The 13,182-nt window shown below is 51.0% G+C and overlaps 1 protein-coding gene across 1 annotated transcript; it reads right to left on the bottom strand.

Annotated features, from left to right (window-relative positions):
- Positions 1–59: 59 nt before the first annotated feature.
- On the bottom strand, positions 60–12,618 carry Proz (protein Z, vitamin K dependent plasma glycoprotein). Its single transcript, XM_059244395.1, has 8 exons — positions 12,537–12,618; positions 10,542–10,705; positions 8,784–8,808; positions 8,055–8,168; positions 6,068–6,199; positions 5,623–5,708; positions 2,783–2,900; positions 60–1,984 (listed from the first exon to the last, which is right to left on the bottom strand). Exons 1-8 carry the CDS (start codon positions 12,616–12,618, stop codon positions 1,494–1,496), a joined length of 1,212 nt encoding a protein of 403 aa, XP_059100378.1. The 3' UTR covers positions 60–1,493.
- Between the last annotated feature and the right edge of the window lie 564 nt (positions 12,619–13,182).

Here is a 13,182-nt window from a genome sequence, read left to right as displayed (position 1 = left end):
AGGCTCCAGCACTCCCTGGAACCTGCTGAGGGGCTTTTCTTCACCTAGAGTGTCTAAGTACAGCCTTATCAGGAGGCCCATGGTTGTCTTCCAATATTAACCCTGCTTCTCTCTCCCAACAGTGAGCCATGCACAATCAGAATTAGACTGCCTTTGCTGTCTCACTGGTAATTCTGAGATGCCTCTGTCCCAGAGATGTCTGTTCCAGTGTGTGTCAGACCATGTATGACAACCACATGCATTCACAGCCCCTCACCGTTCAGTAACTCAGCTGGTTTATGACTGACACTGATTTTATTTAACATACCCATTTTTTTCCCCCTTAAGGCCTCTGGTTAGATAAAAATTACCCAGGAAACTCCCTGCCAGCTAGCTTTCATGGTGCTGGATGGTGCTGTGCCAGCTGCAGCAGAGCAAAGGCATCAGTGGTCTCAACCCAGTGCTGGACGCCGGTCCACAACACTGACGTGCCAGCCAAGATGTGCCCACTGGTACAGTCATGGCATGGCTACTGTGGGGTAGTTAACTGCTTTCTGGTCGAGTTTGAGGCCTGCTCCACAGGAGGGATTTCATGCTTGGAACTATAATCTTGGCCAAAAGCTCCTGGCTGGGGCGGTCACAGGCCCTAGGGTAGAAGCTGCTATTGTTATTTGCTAAACAGCCGTGTTAAAAATCGTCTTCTAGGGAGGGGACAAAAAAAAAAAAATCGTCTTCTAAGTATTTGTGTTTACACCCATAGATCTGGACCGTTCTCCAGCTTGGCCAGAGAAGCTTCTTTTTATAATAGGCAGCAGTTAATGCAAAGATGCATAACTGGTCCCAGTGGCTGAGAAAAGGGGACTGAGCGTTCAGTCCTGAGTGGAGTATCCTAATGAGCTCTCCCCATCCCCTCGCACCCTCACCTCCAAGGCCCAGGGGACTTTGTGGAAGAGAAGCAGGAAGAATATACGAGCTGAAAAGTGGTGGGCAGTGTCATGAGACGCTCAATCCAGACATACATGATGAGTTCACTTCCAGACTCACAGCAGCTGTGGTGACCTGTTCAAGACTGCACCAGGTCAGGCCAGACGAGATTCTGGCCTAGATGGGGTGGGTGGGTCGTGCTCCATGCCCCACTCCTTACTGAGGCGCTATTGGCAGTTGACAGCTGCTGGGGGAGGCACTCCAGTGGACTGCCCCCCATCACAGCCAGAAGTGGCTGGAGCTAGCTTCTCAGGCTCTAGCGGTGAGATGTTCTCCCTGACTCCCCATCATAACGCATATGCATGGGAGGTAGCACTACTGGGACTTCCTGGTTCCTCAGAAAAAGACATGTGAGGGGAATATAAGGCGAGCAGCAGAAGGGAAATGGGGCAGCGATGTGGCCATGTTTCATTGTGTGCGTGTATGGAATTCCTAAGAGTAAAGGAAAGTTTAAAGTTCTAAGGAAAGAGACATTGCCTTCCAATGTTAACAGAATCTGACCACCTCTTAGCCACGTTGTTGGATTTCAGTTACTTCATGATCTGTTTAAACCACATCGAGTATCTTGGGACTGTGGTGAGGAGGAGCACGTGTGACCGCCCTGGTGGCGGCAAACCCAGGATCCCCGTGAGGAACCAGGTCCCCTTGTGTTCTCGGGTCACCACACTCCCCTCCACCCAAGGCCCAGTCGCCACGCTGCCCTTCTCACAGCTTGTTCTTGTTGTGACAGTCACATTCAGGGTCTGTCCACATTCCTCCCCATCCACCTGTGTGACTGGAAGCATCATGGGTGTGGTATCCAGGTCTGTGCCATTGAGTGTCCAGCCGCTGAGGAGACCCTCTGTTCCAGGGATGAGGACATGCTCGGCAAAGTCCCTCTCTGGGACACAGACAGGGAGCCCTGAGCTGGGACAATGCAAGGGTTTCTCTAGTTCCAGCAGTGCGAGGTCATTCTCCCCTGACTCCTCATCGTAGCGCATGTGCACGTGAGTGCTCTTGATCCCAATCCTCTGGCCAGCATCTGAAATCATGAGCAACCAACCGACTTAGTCTCCAGGAACTGATTTCTCAGTGTAACCCTTATGGGGGAGAGGCAGTGTTCTTCTGGGACTTGAATGCAGATCATAGCATGGGCCGGGTCAACTCAGATCCCTGGCCTCTTCACACTGTCCTCTAAAAAAGTCAGAGTTTTATTCTGGAACACGGGACAGCATGGGGGCTGGTTAGAAAACAGGAAGCGGCGAAGAGGAACGTCTCCAGGCCAGTCTGAACATGGCCGCTCAGGACTTACCATCACGCAGTTAGTTCTTTCAGGGTAAGTCTCGGCCTGAGTGTTTAAAGATGAAGAGTGAGACATGCTCACTTCAAAGCTCACATTGGCTGTTGAGCACAGCCGTAGCTGATGATGGCAACTTCCCAGTGGGAAGAAATGATTGTCCAGGCTTTAGAGATGGAAAATGAGATACAGATATGTCCCGAGATGATCCAGGGTTGCAGCCCAAGATCATAGGGAGGAGGGATTTGAACCCAGCTCCTATGGCTCTCAGCCAGCCCTCCTTGTCCAGGTGGTTGCTCTACTGCTACGATTTGGCCTGTGCTGGGTGCTACTTAGCATTGGCTCACTGTGTCCCACATTCTACTAGATACGTCTTGTTTTGTATATGCATGTGATTTTACAGCTACCTCGGTGTTACTGAAGCTGTTTCATGTCTTGCTTTAGAAACAAAATTTCTAGTTGAAAAATTTCCATGTTATTCCTGTTGGATTATTCTTTTTATTTATAATGAGATCTTATAACATTCATGAAAGAAATACTTACTTGCTTTGACACTAATGTTGTTGTATAGTAATGAGCACTTTGCTGTGGTCAACACGAAGTCCTCCTGGATTAAAACACCACCACAGAAGTCCTTTCCTTTGGAATTTGTTAACTTGACCTTTAAAAAACAGAAAATGGCTGTTAGCAGCCAGTGTAAGATTAGAGAACAGTAAAGCTGAGTGGCAGTCTGGGGCACCAGGGACAGTCAGTCAGCGTTCACAACGCACTGTTTCTTCCACGGCCACCAGCGCTCTGACACCTCAGCCAAGGTTCAGAGGCCCTTCTTGGCCAAGGAAGTGACAGCTGTCGGATTTCCCTCCCCCTGGAACACGGAAAGCAGACAGAATTGAAGGGCTGGTCACCAGGGACTGTGATCTTCCAGGGGCCAGCGCTTTGTGACTCCCAAGTTAGCATGGCACAGTTCAGGAAGGGTAACTCGGGCAGAGTCCAGGGTGGCGAGGGACTGGACAGCACCAGGAGACACAGTGGCTACAGTTGTAGGGTGGATCCTAAAGGGTCGACTGGGGAGCTGAAAGGCTCTCCTGGTTTTCAGGGGTCATATTGAGCATGTGAAGAGAAGCTACTTAAGGCCAGGGAAGCTTACCCTAAAGGGTTAGAGGGGACAGTTCTGGGGCCCATGAAGGCTGCAAATAGTGTGCTATACCAGCCAGTTGAAAATGTGGCCAAGCATTTGGTAGAACACAGTAGGGTCTTGTCTCTGTAGGGGAAGCCAGAGAACCAACCCAGAACACTGCACTGGCCTTCCCCAGGAAAGCCTAAAAGCAAGGTGTAATTGGATTAAGCTGTTTCCAGGTATCTTAACCATGGTCCAGAGCATCACTGAAGTATATTTATAGAGCACAAAGCTTTCTGTAACTAATCGATTATAGTTCTGCAATCCGCTAATAGTCACCAGGCAGAAAAATAACACATGACTATGTTCCATATTGAGGAGAAAAATCAACCAAGCTGACTCAGAACTGTTAGGTTCAGACAAGATGATGGAGCTGACTCAGAACTATTAGGTGCAGGCAGGATGATGGAGCTGACTCAGAACTGTTAGGCGGAGGCAGGATGATGGAGCTGACTCAGAACCATTAGGCGCAGGCAGGATGATGGAGCTGACTCAGAACTGTTAGGCGCAGGCAGGATGATGGAGCTGACTCAGAACTGTTAGGTGCAGGCAGGATGATGGAGCTACTCAGGACTGTTAGGTGCAGGCAGGATGATGGAACAGCAATTACTATTCCAGAAACCCAGAGAAATAAGCAGAGACAAAGCAGAGAAAAGGTCTAAGTTGTATGTAGATGATGGCTACAGGGTGTGAGTTGTGGGATTCACATCAGATTAGATGCAGCAGATTAAGACAGAGAGGAGCCTGAAACCTTACCCACCCCAACCATGTTCACACTCCCAGGCCTAGCTGGGGTCATGCACAGCCTGATAAATGTTAGTTCTATTTTCCTTTTGCAGCAGATGGAGACTGTTACAGAAGTCCACAACTGGTCAAAATACAGAGAATCAATGGCTGTGGGGTCCCCAGACATAATTGATACATCTTCAATGCAGCCCCTATACCTAAGGCCCAGGGGAAATTCAAGAAAGAGGTGGAAAAAACAAAAAACCCAGACCAGGATGCCTGTTGTGAGATAAAGTGTTCTAGACACAACAGGGAAGCTACATCCATAAAATCTCAGCAGTACAGTTGCCTAAACAAGACATGCATAATGACAACACCAGCTGACGTGCTAATGTGGGTGGAGAAATTTCACAAAGCCCCACCCTTAAAGAACAGCCCATTGATGTGTACTGAGAAAGGAAGAATCGGTTTTCTCCAGGGACGAGCCCCCTAATAGGTTATCCCACGTGGTCAGCCCTAAACACACAGACCTATGAGGTGTGTGTTCCCCAAACTCCCTCTCAAATTCATGACCTCTTCCTCACTACACACACACACACACTACTGAGTCCATTTGATGTTGCTCATATGTATACATATAAAGAAAATGGAAATCTGATATATTTTATATTTATAAATATTTAGTATATATTTGGATTGTATTAAAACATTACAATTATTGATTTGGATTGAATTAAAACATTATAATTATTGTCCCCTGTTTTTACTTATATTAGTGTGACTACCGGAAACTTAGCTCTCTGCATGGTGAGTACCACACCCTTCTGAACAAGGCTGCTGTATGGGACATTAAGATCTACAGGTCAAAGGCTGCCATGGAGACCCGAGTGGTGAACAAGGTGGAACACAGGGACATCAAAGCCAAGATGGGGCATAAAACCACGAGACAAAGCAAGACCCGTGTGGCCGGGTCACAAGCAGAGCACGCGGAGACTAAATTAGTGGCCAGAAAGCTGAGACCTACAGTGTGTGGCATGGAGCTGGGGACAGGGAGAAGTTCTGTATATCAATCACATCGCTCTAGATATGACTGATATCTGCCCAGAGCGACTGTTCCAAATGCTTCAGTTCTAAGTCAGTCAATGGACAAGGAGAACAAAGAGAAATGGGAGGTGAAACGGAGCAGCTTGGAGGCCAGGCCAGGGGGTGGTGGGGGAGGTGTGTGTGGATCAGAGGTTGTGCACAGATAACCATGTCCCCTGGGGCTGGGCCATGGCACAAGCCTGGTGACTATAACCAATGCACACTTCTAAGGTGGAGTAAGTGCTGCAGAGGGCCGAGCTTGTGCCCCCGGAGAACCCACGGAGCTCAGGAAAGAGTTCGTTCCCAATTCCCTCGGTCATCACCCATTTTGGGCCAGAAAGGGGAAATGACAGATGGAGTTTGTAACAGGACAGAAGTTGTTAGCGGACGCCGTTACCTGCCACGGGAAGCTAAGTGGATCCTGGCCGTCTTTTTCCATAGTCCTGATGTGTTTGGAAGTCAGGGCCCCACAGGCACATTTGTCTTCGTTTGCGGTGGCAACATGAGAAGAAAATCAGTGTTTTCCGAGTGGACGTGGGATCTACCATGGTGCTAGCCGGAAGCCTCATCTGAATGCTGGCAGACTCGAGGTCATTGGTGGCCATGGGGAGCAAGGCAAAGCTGAACTGCCAGCTCCCAGGCTTATTTAGGGGGCGGTTTGGATAACAGAGTCATGGGCCTCCTGACACAAAGCACTTACGGCACTCCGGTTGCTCTAATGTGGAGGCCAGAACCCCGAGTCAGCAATTACATCTCACTAACCACAGCACTCCACCCCGTAACCGTGAGGAGGAAGGAAGGGGCCGTGGAGGGTGAGATGGCCCACCGCTGTGGGAACTCACCACTTGGACTGCATGATTTGCGGTCCGTTCCCAGCTTGTAGCCTTTTGCACAGCTGCACATGTAGGACGACTGCCCTGGATGGCAGAAGTGCTGGCACCCGTCGGTCCTCTCGAGGTGACATTCGTTTTTAGCTGAAAGGGAAGAGAAAGCTAAAACCAGCCATGCCGATGTGGAATGGTCAGTGTTGTCTCCTTGTGCGTGGGTCTGGCTCGCCTGGCCCAGTGTTGTTTGTATGTTACATGTACAAAGATAAATAAATAAATAAAAAATAAAAACATGGAGCTACATCCACAGTCCTCATTCTCCCCCGCTTGCCAGTTTTCATATAAAGCTTCCCACACTCAAGTGTCCCAGGTATGTCCATGGAGACACAGTGAGATGGCGCCCATGTTCAGCCTCAGGAAGAGTCACCCAGTCCTGGACATCTGACTGGTATTGCATTATGTCCCTAGCTGTTTCCTTTCCCACTGCAAAGGCTGCTGCAGTCTTTGGATTGTTCCTTCAAAGAGCAGAAAGCGGACCAAGAGGTGGGTCAGAGACCAGTGTAGGCAGCGGAGCAGCTGAGGTGAGACACCCATAATTGCCCGGGAGGTGGTGGTGTGGGAATCTGGAGTGGGGAGCAAAGATCTGGGCTGAAGAACCTTTTCTCCCAGAGAGCTGCTTCTGAGCTACAGTCACGGGAAGAGTGACATGTATTTCTTTCTGTAGTTGACAATTATCAGGAATTCATTCCCTTGGCCCCATGAGGTCATTTGCATTGTGTATTTAAGGACTTGTCTTAGTCAGGCCTTGTGGTACAGGTGTCTATCACAGCTACTCTGAAGTCTGAGAGGGGAGGATCATTAGGACTGAGGCCTGCTTGGACTATATAGCAAGTTCCTTTATTTTTATTTTTTATGTAGAGGGGTGTTTTGCCTATATGTGTCTGTGTACCATATGGGTGCAGCACCCACAGAGACCAGAGCAGGTGTTAGATCCCCTGGGACTGGAGTTATAGAAGGTTGTGAGCTGCCATGTGGGTGCTGGGAATCAAACCTGGAAGAGTAGCCTATCCCATATACTGAGACCCTGATCAAAAATAGAAAGTAAAAAGGACTGGAGATGTAGCTCGGTGGGAGAGTGTGCCTGCCTGTGCGAGACCCTACATTCAAACCCTACAGCTTAGATGGGGGTGGGGGGCTATTTACTTATGAAGCTTTGCTTTGCTTTTTCTCTCTCTAGAGTATCCCTGACTGGCACACCAGTCAGACACATCTGTGGGCACCCCTTCCAACTTGTGTGCAGATTGTGGATTGGGATGGTTGGGAAAGAGGAAAAAAGGAGACCCTATGCTATGAAAATTTCAAGAGGGCTAGGGCTGGACAGTGGGTCACAGAATGCAGCCAGCACCTGTGGGTGATTTCTAGGGGTGGGGTGGAATAGGGGAACCAAGGAGTCCCCTGAGATGAGTGTATCAAAGTTCCCAGGGCACCCTTTCCTGCCTGAGCAAGCTGCTCTCCCACCGAGCCCCATCCTTGGTTGAGAGTGGGTGGAGCCTCCCCCTTTGCACAGATCTTGCCCTCCCCCATCCTTGGTTGAGAGTGGGTGGAGCCTCCCCCTTTGCACAGATCTTGCCCTCCCCCATCCTTGGTTGAGAGTGGGTGGAGCCTCCCCCTTTGCACAGATCTTGCCCTCCCCCATCCTTGGTTGAGAGTGGGTGGGGCCTCCCCCATTGCACAGTTCTTGCCCTCCCCCATCACGGGTTGAGAGTGGGTGGAGCCTCCCCCTTTGCACAGTTCTTGCCCTCCCCATCACGGGTTGAGAGTGGGTGGGGCCTCCCCCATTGCGCAGTTCTTGCCCTCCCCATCACGGGTTGAGAGTGGGTGGGGCCTCCCCCATTGCGCAGTTCTTGCCCTCCCCCATCACGGGTTGAGAGTGGGTGGAGCCTCCCCCTTTGCACAGTTCTTGCCCTCCCCCATCACGGGTTGAGAGTGGGTGGGGCCTCACCCATTGCGCAATTCTTGCCCTCGTAGCCAGGGGAGCACGTGCAGCTGTAGTTGCGGATGTAGTCCTTGCAGATCCCGTTGTTGAGGCAGGGCTGGGAGATGCATGGAGAACCTCCTACGGAAGCAGAAGGGCCTCTGAGCGTGCACTGTGGACTCCTTGAGTCAGGAGCATCCTAAGCTTGCTCCACTAGGGAAGAGGAGACCAAGTTCCGGGTGCTTCCTGTCCCGTTGGGTGTCATGTGCCCCCAACCCCGTCTCTCACCATTATCACGCACCCCAGGACCTTCTACCCATTTCAAAGTGCGTCCTTGCTTTCACCCACCCTGTCTTCTCCACTCACTTTCATTCTTTCTGTTGACACCCACCCCATGCTCTTCCTGAGGATAGCCTACAGAGCAGATCCCAAGACAAACATCTGGGTTACAGCTGCGGTTATCAAATCTGACCCATCTCCTGGCCGACACCACGCCCTTCCCAGAAGCAGGATGAGCTATGAGGTGAAGAAGGGCTCCTGTCTGTTTTCTGAGCCCCGGCTGCCTAGGAACTCACAGACATCAGCACAGTGAAACCAGAGGCCTCACTGTGGTCTTGCTAGCGGGAGCCTAGGGACCAACCTTCCCCGGGCAGACAGCAGGTCCCAGGAGCCACAGGTTTAGAATGTGAATCCATGGGCCCCAGTGGAGACTGTCCTGAGCCTCAGCCCAGGCCAGAGAGCTGAGAACGCACTTACCATTGTACTGTTTCCAGAATCTTTCCTGCCAAAGCAAAAGGTAAGAACGTTACCGTGGGGTCTTTCTGTATTCAATCTACCATGGATGGACTCAGGGGTAAGAAAACATGGGTTTTACTCACTCATCTGGAGGATGTGGACTTTTTCTGTGAGATTTAACAGCCTGTTTACATTGAACAGGAGTGGACTATTACCAGGCTACTTACCATGTCTCATGGAGAGGGAGGATGTTGTGTGTGAGGACACAAAGGTAGCTACAGCGCCTCCTTCCTGGCTGCTTTCTTTTTTTCTTTTCTTTTCTTTTTTTTTTTTTTTTTAAAGATTTATTTATTTATTTCTTATGTATACAATTTCCTGTCTGCATGTATCCCTACAGGCCAGAAGAGGGCACCAGATCTCATTACAGATGGTTGTGAGCCACCATGTGGGTGCTGGGAATTGAACTCAGGACCTCTGGAAGAACAGCCAGTGTTCTTAACCTCTAAGCCATCTCTCCAGCCCCCTGGCTGCTTTCTACCTCACTCTATGGAAATGCCTGGCGATTGTCTGTCTTTTTTAAAGTTATAATTTTAAAGGTTCGTGGGGGAGGCTGGAGTGGGACATCCACATGAGCTACTCAGACGTGTGGTGTGTCCCCAAACCATACTCGAACTTCCTAATGATGTGTGGATGACGTCATGATCACTCTTTCCCTCACTCAGGAAATCAGCAAATTGAAATTTAGGGTGGGCTACTTTAAAAACTTTTATTAAATGACAGATGGGCTGTTTCAGAAGGATCCTCTGTACTGTATGAATCTTTAAGAAACTATAATTTAAAAAAAAACATTTAAACACTCTATGGATAAGAAGCCAATGTTTTATCCACAACCACTTTTAAATATTGCTACATTAACGTGTAAAACTACTGCAGTGCTATAGAGATTGAGCTAGAGCTGCACCTAGACCAGCACTCCGCCGCTGCGTCACGCCCCAGCCTGGGAGATTGCTACTCAATATTTTACTGCTATATTCTGAAGTATTTACAGGAAAATAGTCACCGTTCCTTAAATTTTGGCTCCCTCTCTCTGTCTTCTGATAATCTGATGACTAATTAAAAACGCCAAATGCTTACCTGATTGTTAGTGTCCGTGCATGTGTGAGAAAAGGATTCACCTAATCCAGACCATGGAATAGGAAATTTCTCTCTCTCTCTCTCTCTCTCTCTCTCTCTCTCTCTCTCTCTCTCTCTCTCTCTCTCCCTCTCCCTCTCCCTCTCCCTCTCCCTCTCCCTCTCCCTCTCCCTCTCTCTCTCTCTCTGTGTGTGTGTGTGTGTGTGTGTGTGTGTGTAAGGGAAGAGTTTTGTCTTTCTAAAATTCTCCCAACATGTGCCAACCGTGGATTTTGGCGATTTGGTTGTGGTGTGGTGGGCAGGCCTCCCCAGCTAGGTAGCCCAGCAGAAGGAGTCTAGAGTGTGGTCCCCACCTGCTGCTGAGGCCCGCTTGCTCCCACCTCTAAGTCTGCCTTCTGGTCTGTGAAGTCAGGCTCACACCAACCCCACCACAAGGAAATGGGCGAATTAAACCTGTTCCCTGAGACAGCTGGGCCTGAACAGTTAGAAAGCACGGGTGCCCCGCGGGGCTCGTGGGGGCTCGCGGGAGCCCGCGGGGCTCGCGGGGCTCACGGGGCTCATGGGGCTCGCGGGGCTCGCGGGGTGGGGGGGTTTTCGGGGCTCGCGGGGGGGCTTTCGGGGCTCAGGGGGCTCGCGGGGCTCACGTACAGTCACGACATCATCTTCAAACACTTCTCTCGCTTCCTCATACTTGCAGATTTCCTCGTAGCATTCCTTTTCCAAGTTGCCCTCGAAGATTTCTTCCAGGAGATAAGAACCAGCACGTCTCCATCTCACCAGAACTTTGTTTGCCTCCGAGGCTGGAAGAAACACTGCGGGTGGGGGGTGGGGGTGGGGGTGCAGCAGTGTGAGCAGGAGCCCTCTCACATGGTGCCTCGCCTCGGCTGGAGCATGCTGTTCCCTCCTGTTCAGCAGGGCCTGGTCTGTGCTCCTCAGGCCAGCTAGCTGGTCATTCCTATGCTGTGCATGTATTTTCTGTGTTGAGTGGGTGGATGACCCTTATGGGTTAGGCACACACGGGCCCTGAGAGGCTGTGCTCAGTTAGCTGTGGTAGTTGAGTGTCCACGCAGAAAGCATGATACGGGACAGGCACATCACTGCTCGCTTCAACATTATCTACACTGGTACTTTCCAATCTCGGCGTTGCAAAAATGCACCACCTGTGGACAGACCCATGGGATAGATGCTTCACGGAGAGTGGGGAGTGTCTGTATGTGAACATCCAATAAAGGAATGTAAGGATTGAGTGGTTTCTCCATGGTGGGAAAGAGTCCTGAGCAGGCAGACTGAGACAGACACCTCTGGAGCATTTCACATGAGTGTGGGTTCAGGCGAACTCCCTCAGACAGAGCTCAGATCTACAGAGTTCTCCTTCCTGCCCATTCACAGGATAGTGTTGGGCTCTGCGCATCTCCTATCCATGCTGCCACCTTGGATACTTTGGGCAGTGGTCAGGGGAGAGGACGGTTTCCTCAGAGATGCACCACAGTTGGGCGTTAATGTGCCAAGATGCCTGTATCCACCCCAGGGACAGTGATGCTACCACAGGGCTTAGAGACATAGCCCTGCTCACGAGGAGCACTCAGCTCACAGCACCTGTCTACAGGGCGCGCATAGGTACGCAAGCTGTCTTTCCCCCAGTATACAAGGTACCAAGAAGCCCCGTTTGGCTAAAGCTGTGGCACGTGTGGATCACAAAGGCTCAGCAGGCTCGGCCCGACACCAGTGATTTTCCTGAGAACTTTGGTCGTGCTCAGGGGCCCAGGCCAGTGCTGAGAGCCAGCGGACAGGACTTGTCCGTGTGGGCTCCACCCTCACAGGGAGTTGGCATTGAGCAAACTGTTACACATGCAGTGACTGGTGGCGAGGAACGTCAGGTGTGGATGGAGGGAGTGTGGGAGGCAGAGAGAGTAGAGGCTAGTGGCCTGGAACCACAGCTGAGCTGAGGAGCCGTGGGCTGCAGTCAGGGTGGGGGAGAGGAGGGCATGGACAGACAGAGGGCCCAGAAGAGACTCCTGGACGCTGGGATGGGGGCTTAGATAACTCCAGGATGGAAAGAGCAACGTGGATCAAGGCTCAGGCTAGCTGTCCCCTGCAGTCCTTCGGCACAGAACAAGAACCCCGACATCTAGATGGACAGGCTACAGCCCAGCTTCGGCTAAGGGGTGCCCAGCCAGGTCTTGTCCTGCACGACTTAGGCTGTCCTTGGCTCGACAGGTCCCTGTCCCTTTCAGCAGCCTTTACCACATGGCAATGAGATCCATACCGACTTTCAGGAGGGAGAATGAGAACGTGGCTTGTCCTTAGGACCCCTAGAGACAGTACCATCTATAGAACCACTGGGGCAGTACCAAGGAGGAGATGGCTAGGTCTGGTGGTTCTAGCACTCGGGAGACTGAGGCAGGAGGATTGCCAAGAGCTGAAACTAGCCTGAACTACATAGTGAGGTCCCAGCTTTAAGAAAATGTTTTTATTTTATGTTCAAGCTATCTGTGTATTATTTCTCCTGCAGTTGTACATAAAATGTTTTTACATTAGAAAAAAAGGACAAATACTATGGAATTGTATTACATGAAATATATAGAATATACAAAAAAAGAAAAAAGAAAATGTTTTTAAAAGAAAAAAACAGCAAGTGCCTACCTGAAAGCTCCGCCTGGTGCAGGACAAGGGTAAGGGTGAAGGCGAGGAGGAGGCCCCGGCGCAGCAAGACGCAGCCAGCCATGCTGACCCAGAGCCCGGCTGGCCCAGGCAGGGCAAAGTCTGCAGACAGGCAAAGTCCAGGGCCCCGGGAGGCCCAGTGGTCAACATGGGCCTCAGAACACATAGAGGGCTAGAGTGAGTGACCCGTGGACCTAGATGTTGATGGCTTGTGTAGGAGATGCACCCCCGTTACGTTCCCTTTCTGCATTTACTGTCAGCCAGGGTGGGAGGAAAAGGTAGACGTGGAGGGGACGGTGGAGGCGCCTCTGTGCAGGTGACCTCCTTTCCCTGCAAGGCGCCATCCTGGGTCCGGACCCAGCCGTGAGTGGGAAGGACGCCACCACAAGGAATGTGTAGCCTTGTAAAGGAAGGGTACAGAGAATTCACAGGGGGAACGAGACAGTGCCAGATGAACAGTGGCAGGTAAGCAGGGCAGGCGAGGTCTGAAGGCTGGTGGACAGCGTGTCTACCCCAGAATCAGCTTCTCCAGTCCATCCAGGATACAAAAAACACCAAAGACATCTGGGGCTCACGTTCCTCAGCACTGGGAGGGGCATGGCCTCTGTGAAAGCCTCCTCCATCCGGA

This window comes from Peromyscus eremicus, chromosome 17 (genome assembly GCF_949786415.1).
Source record: "Peromyscus eremicus chromosome 17, PerEre_H2_v1, whole genome shotgun sequence".
Lineage (NCBI taxonomy): Eukaryota > Metazoa > Chordata > Mammalia > Rodentia > Cricetidae > Peromyscus > Peromyscus eremicus.
This window is presented reverse-complemented; position numbering and strand designations above follow the sequence as displayed.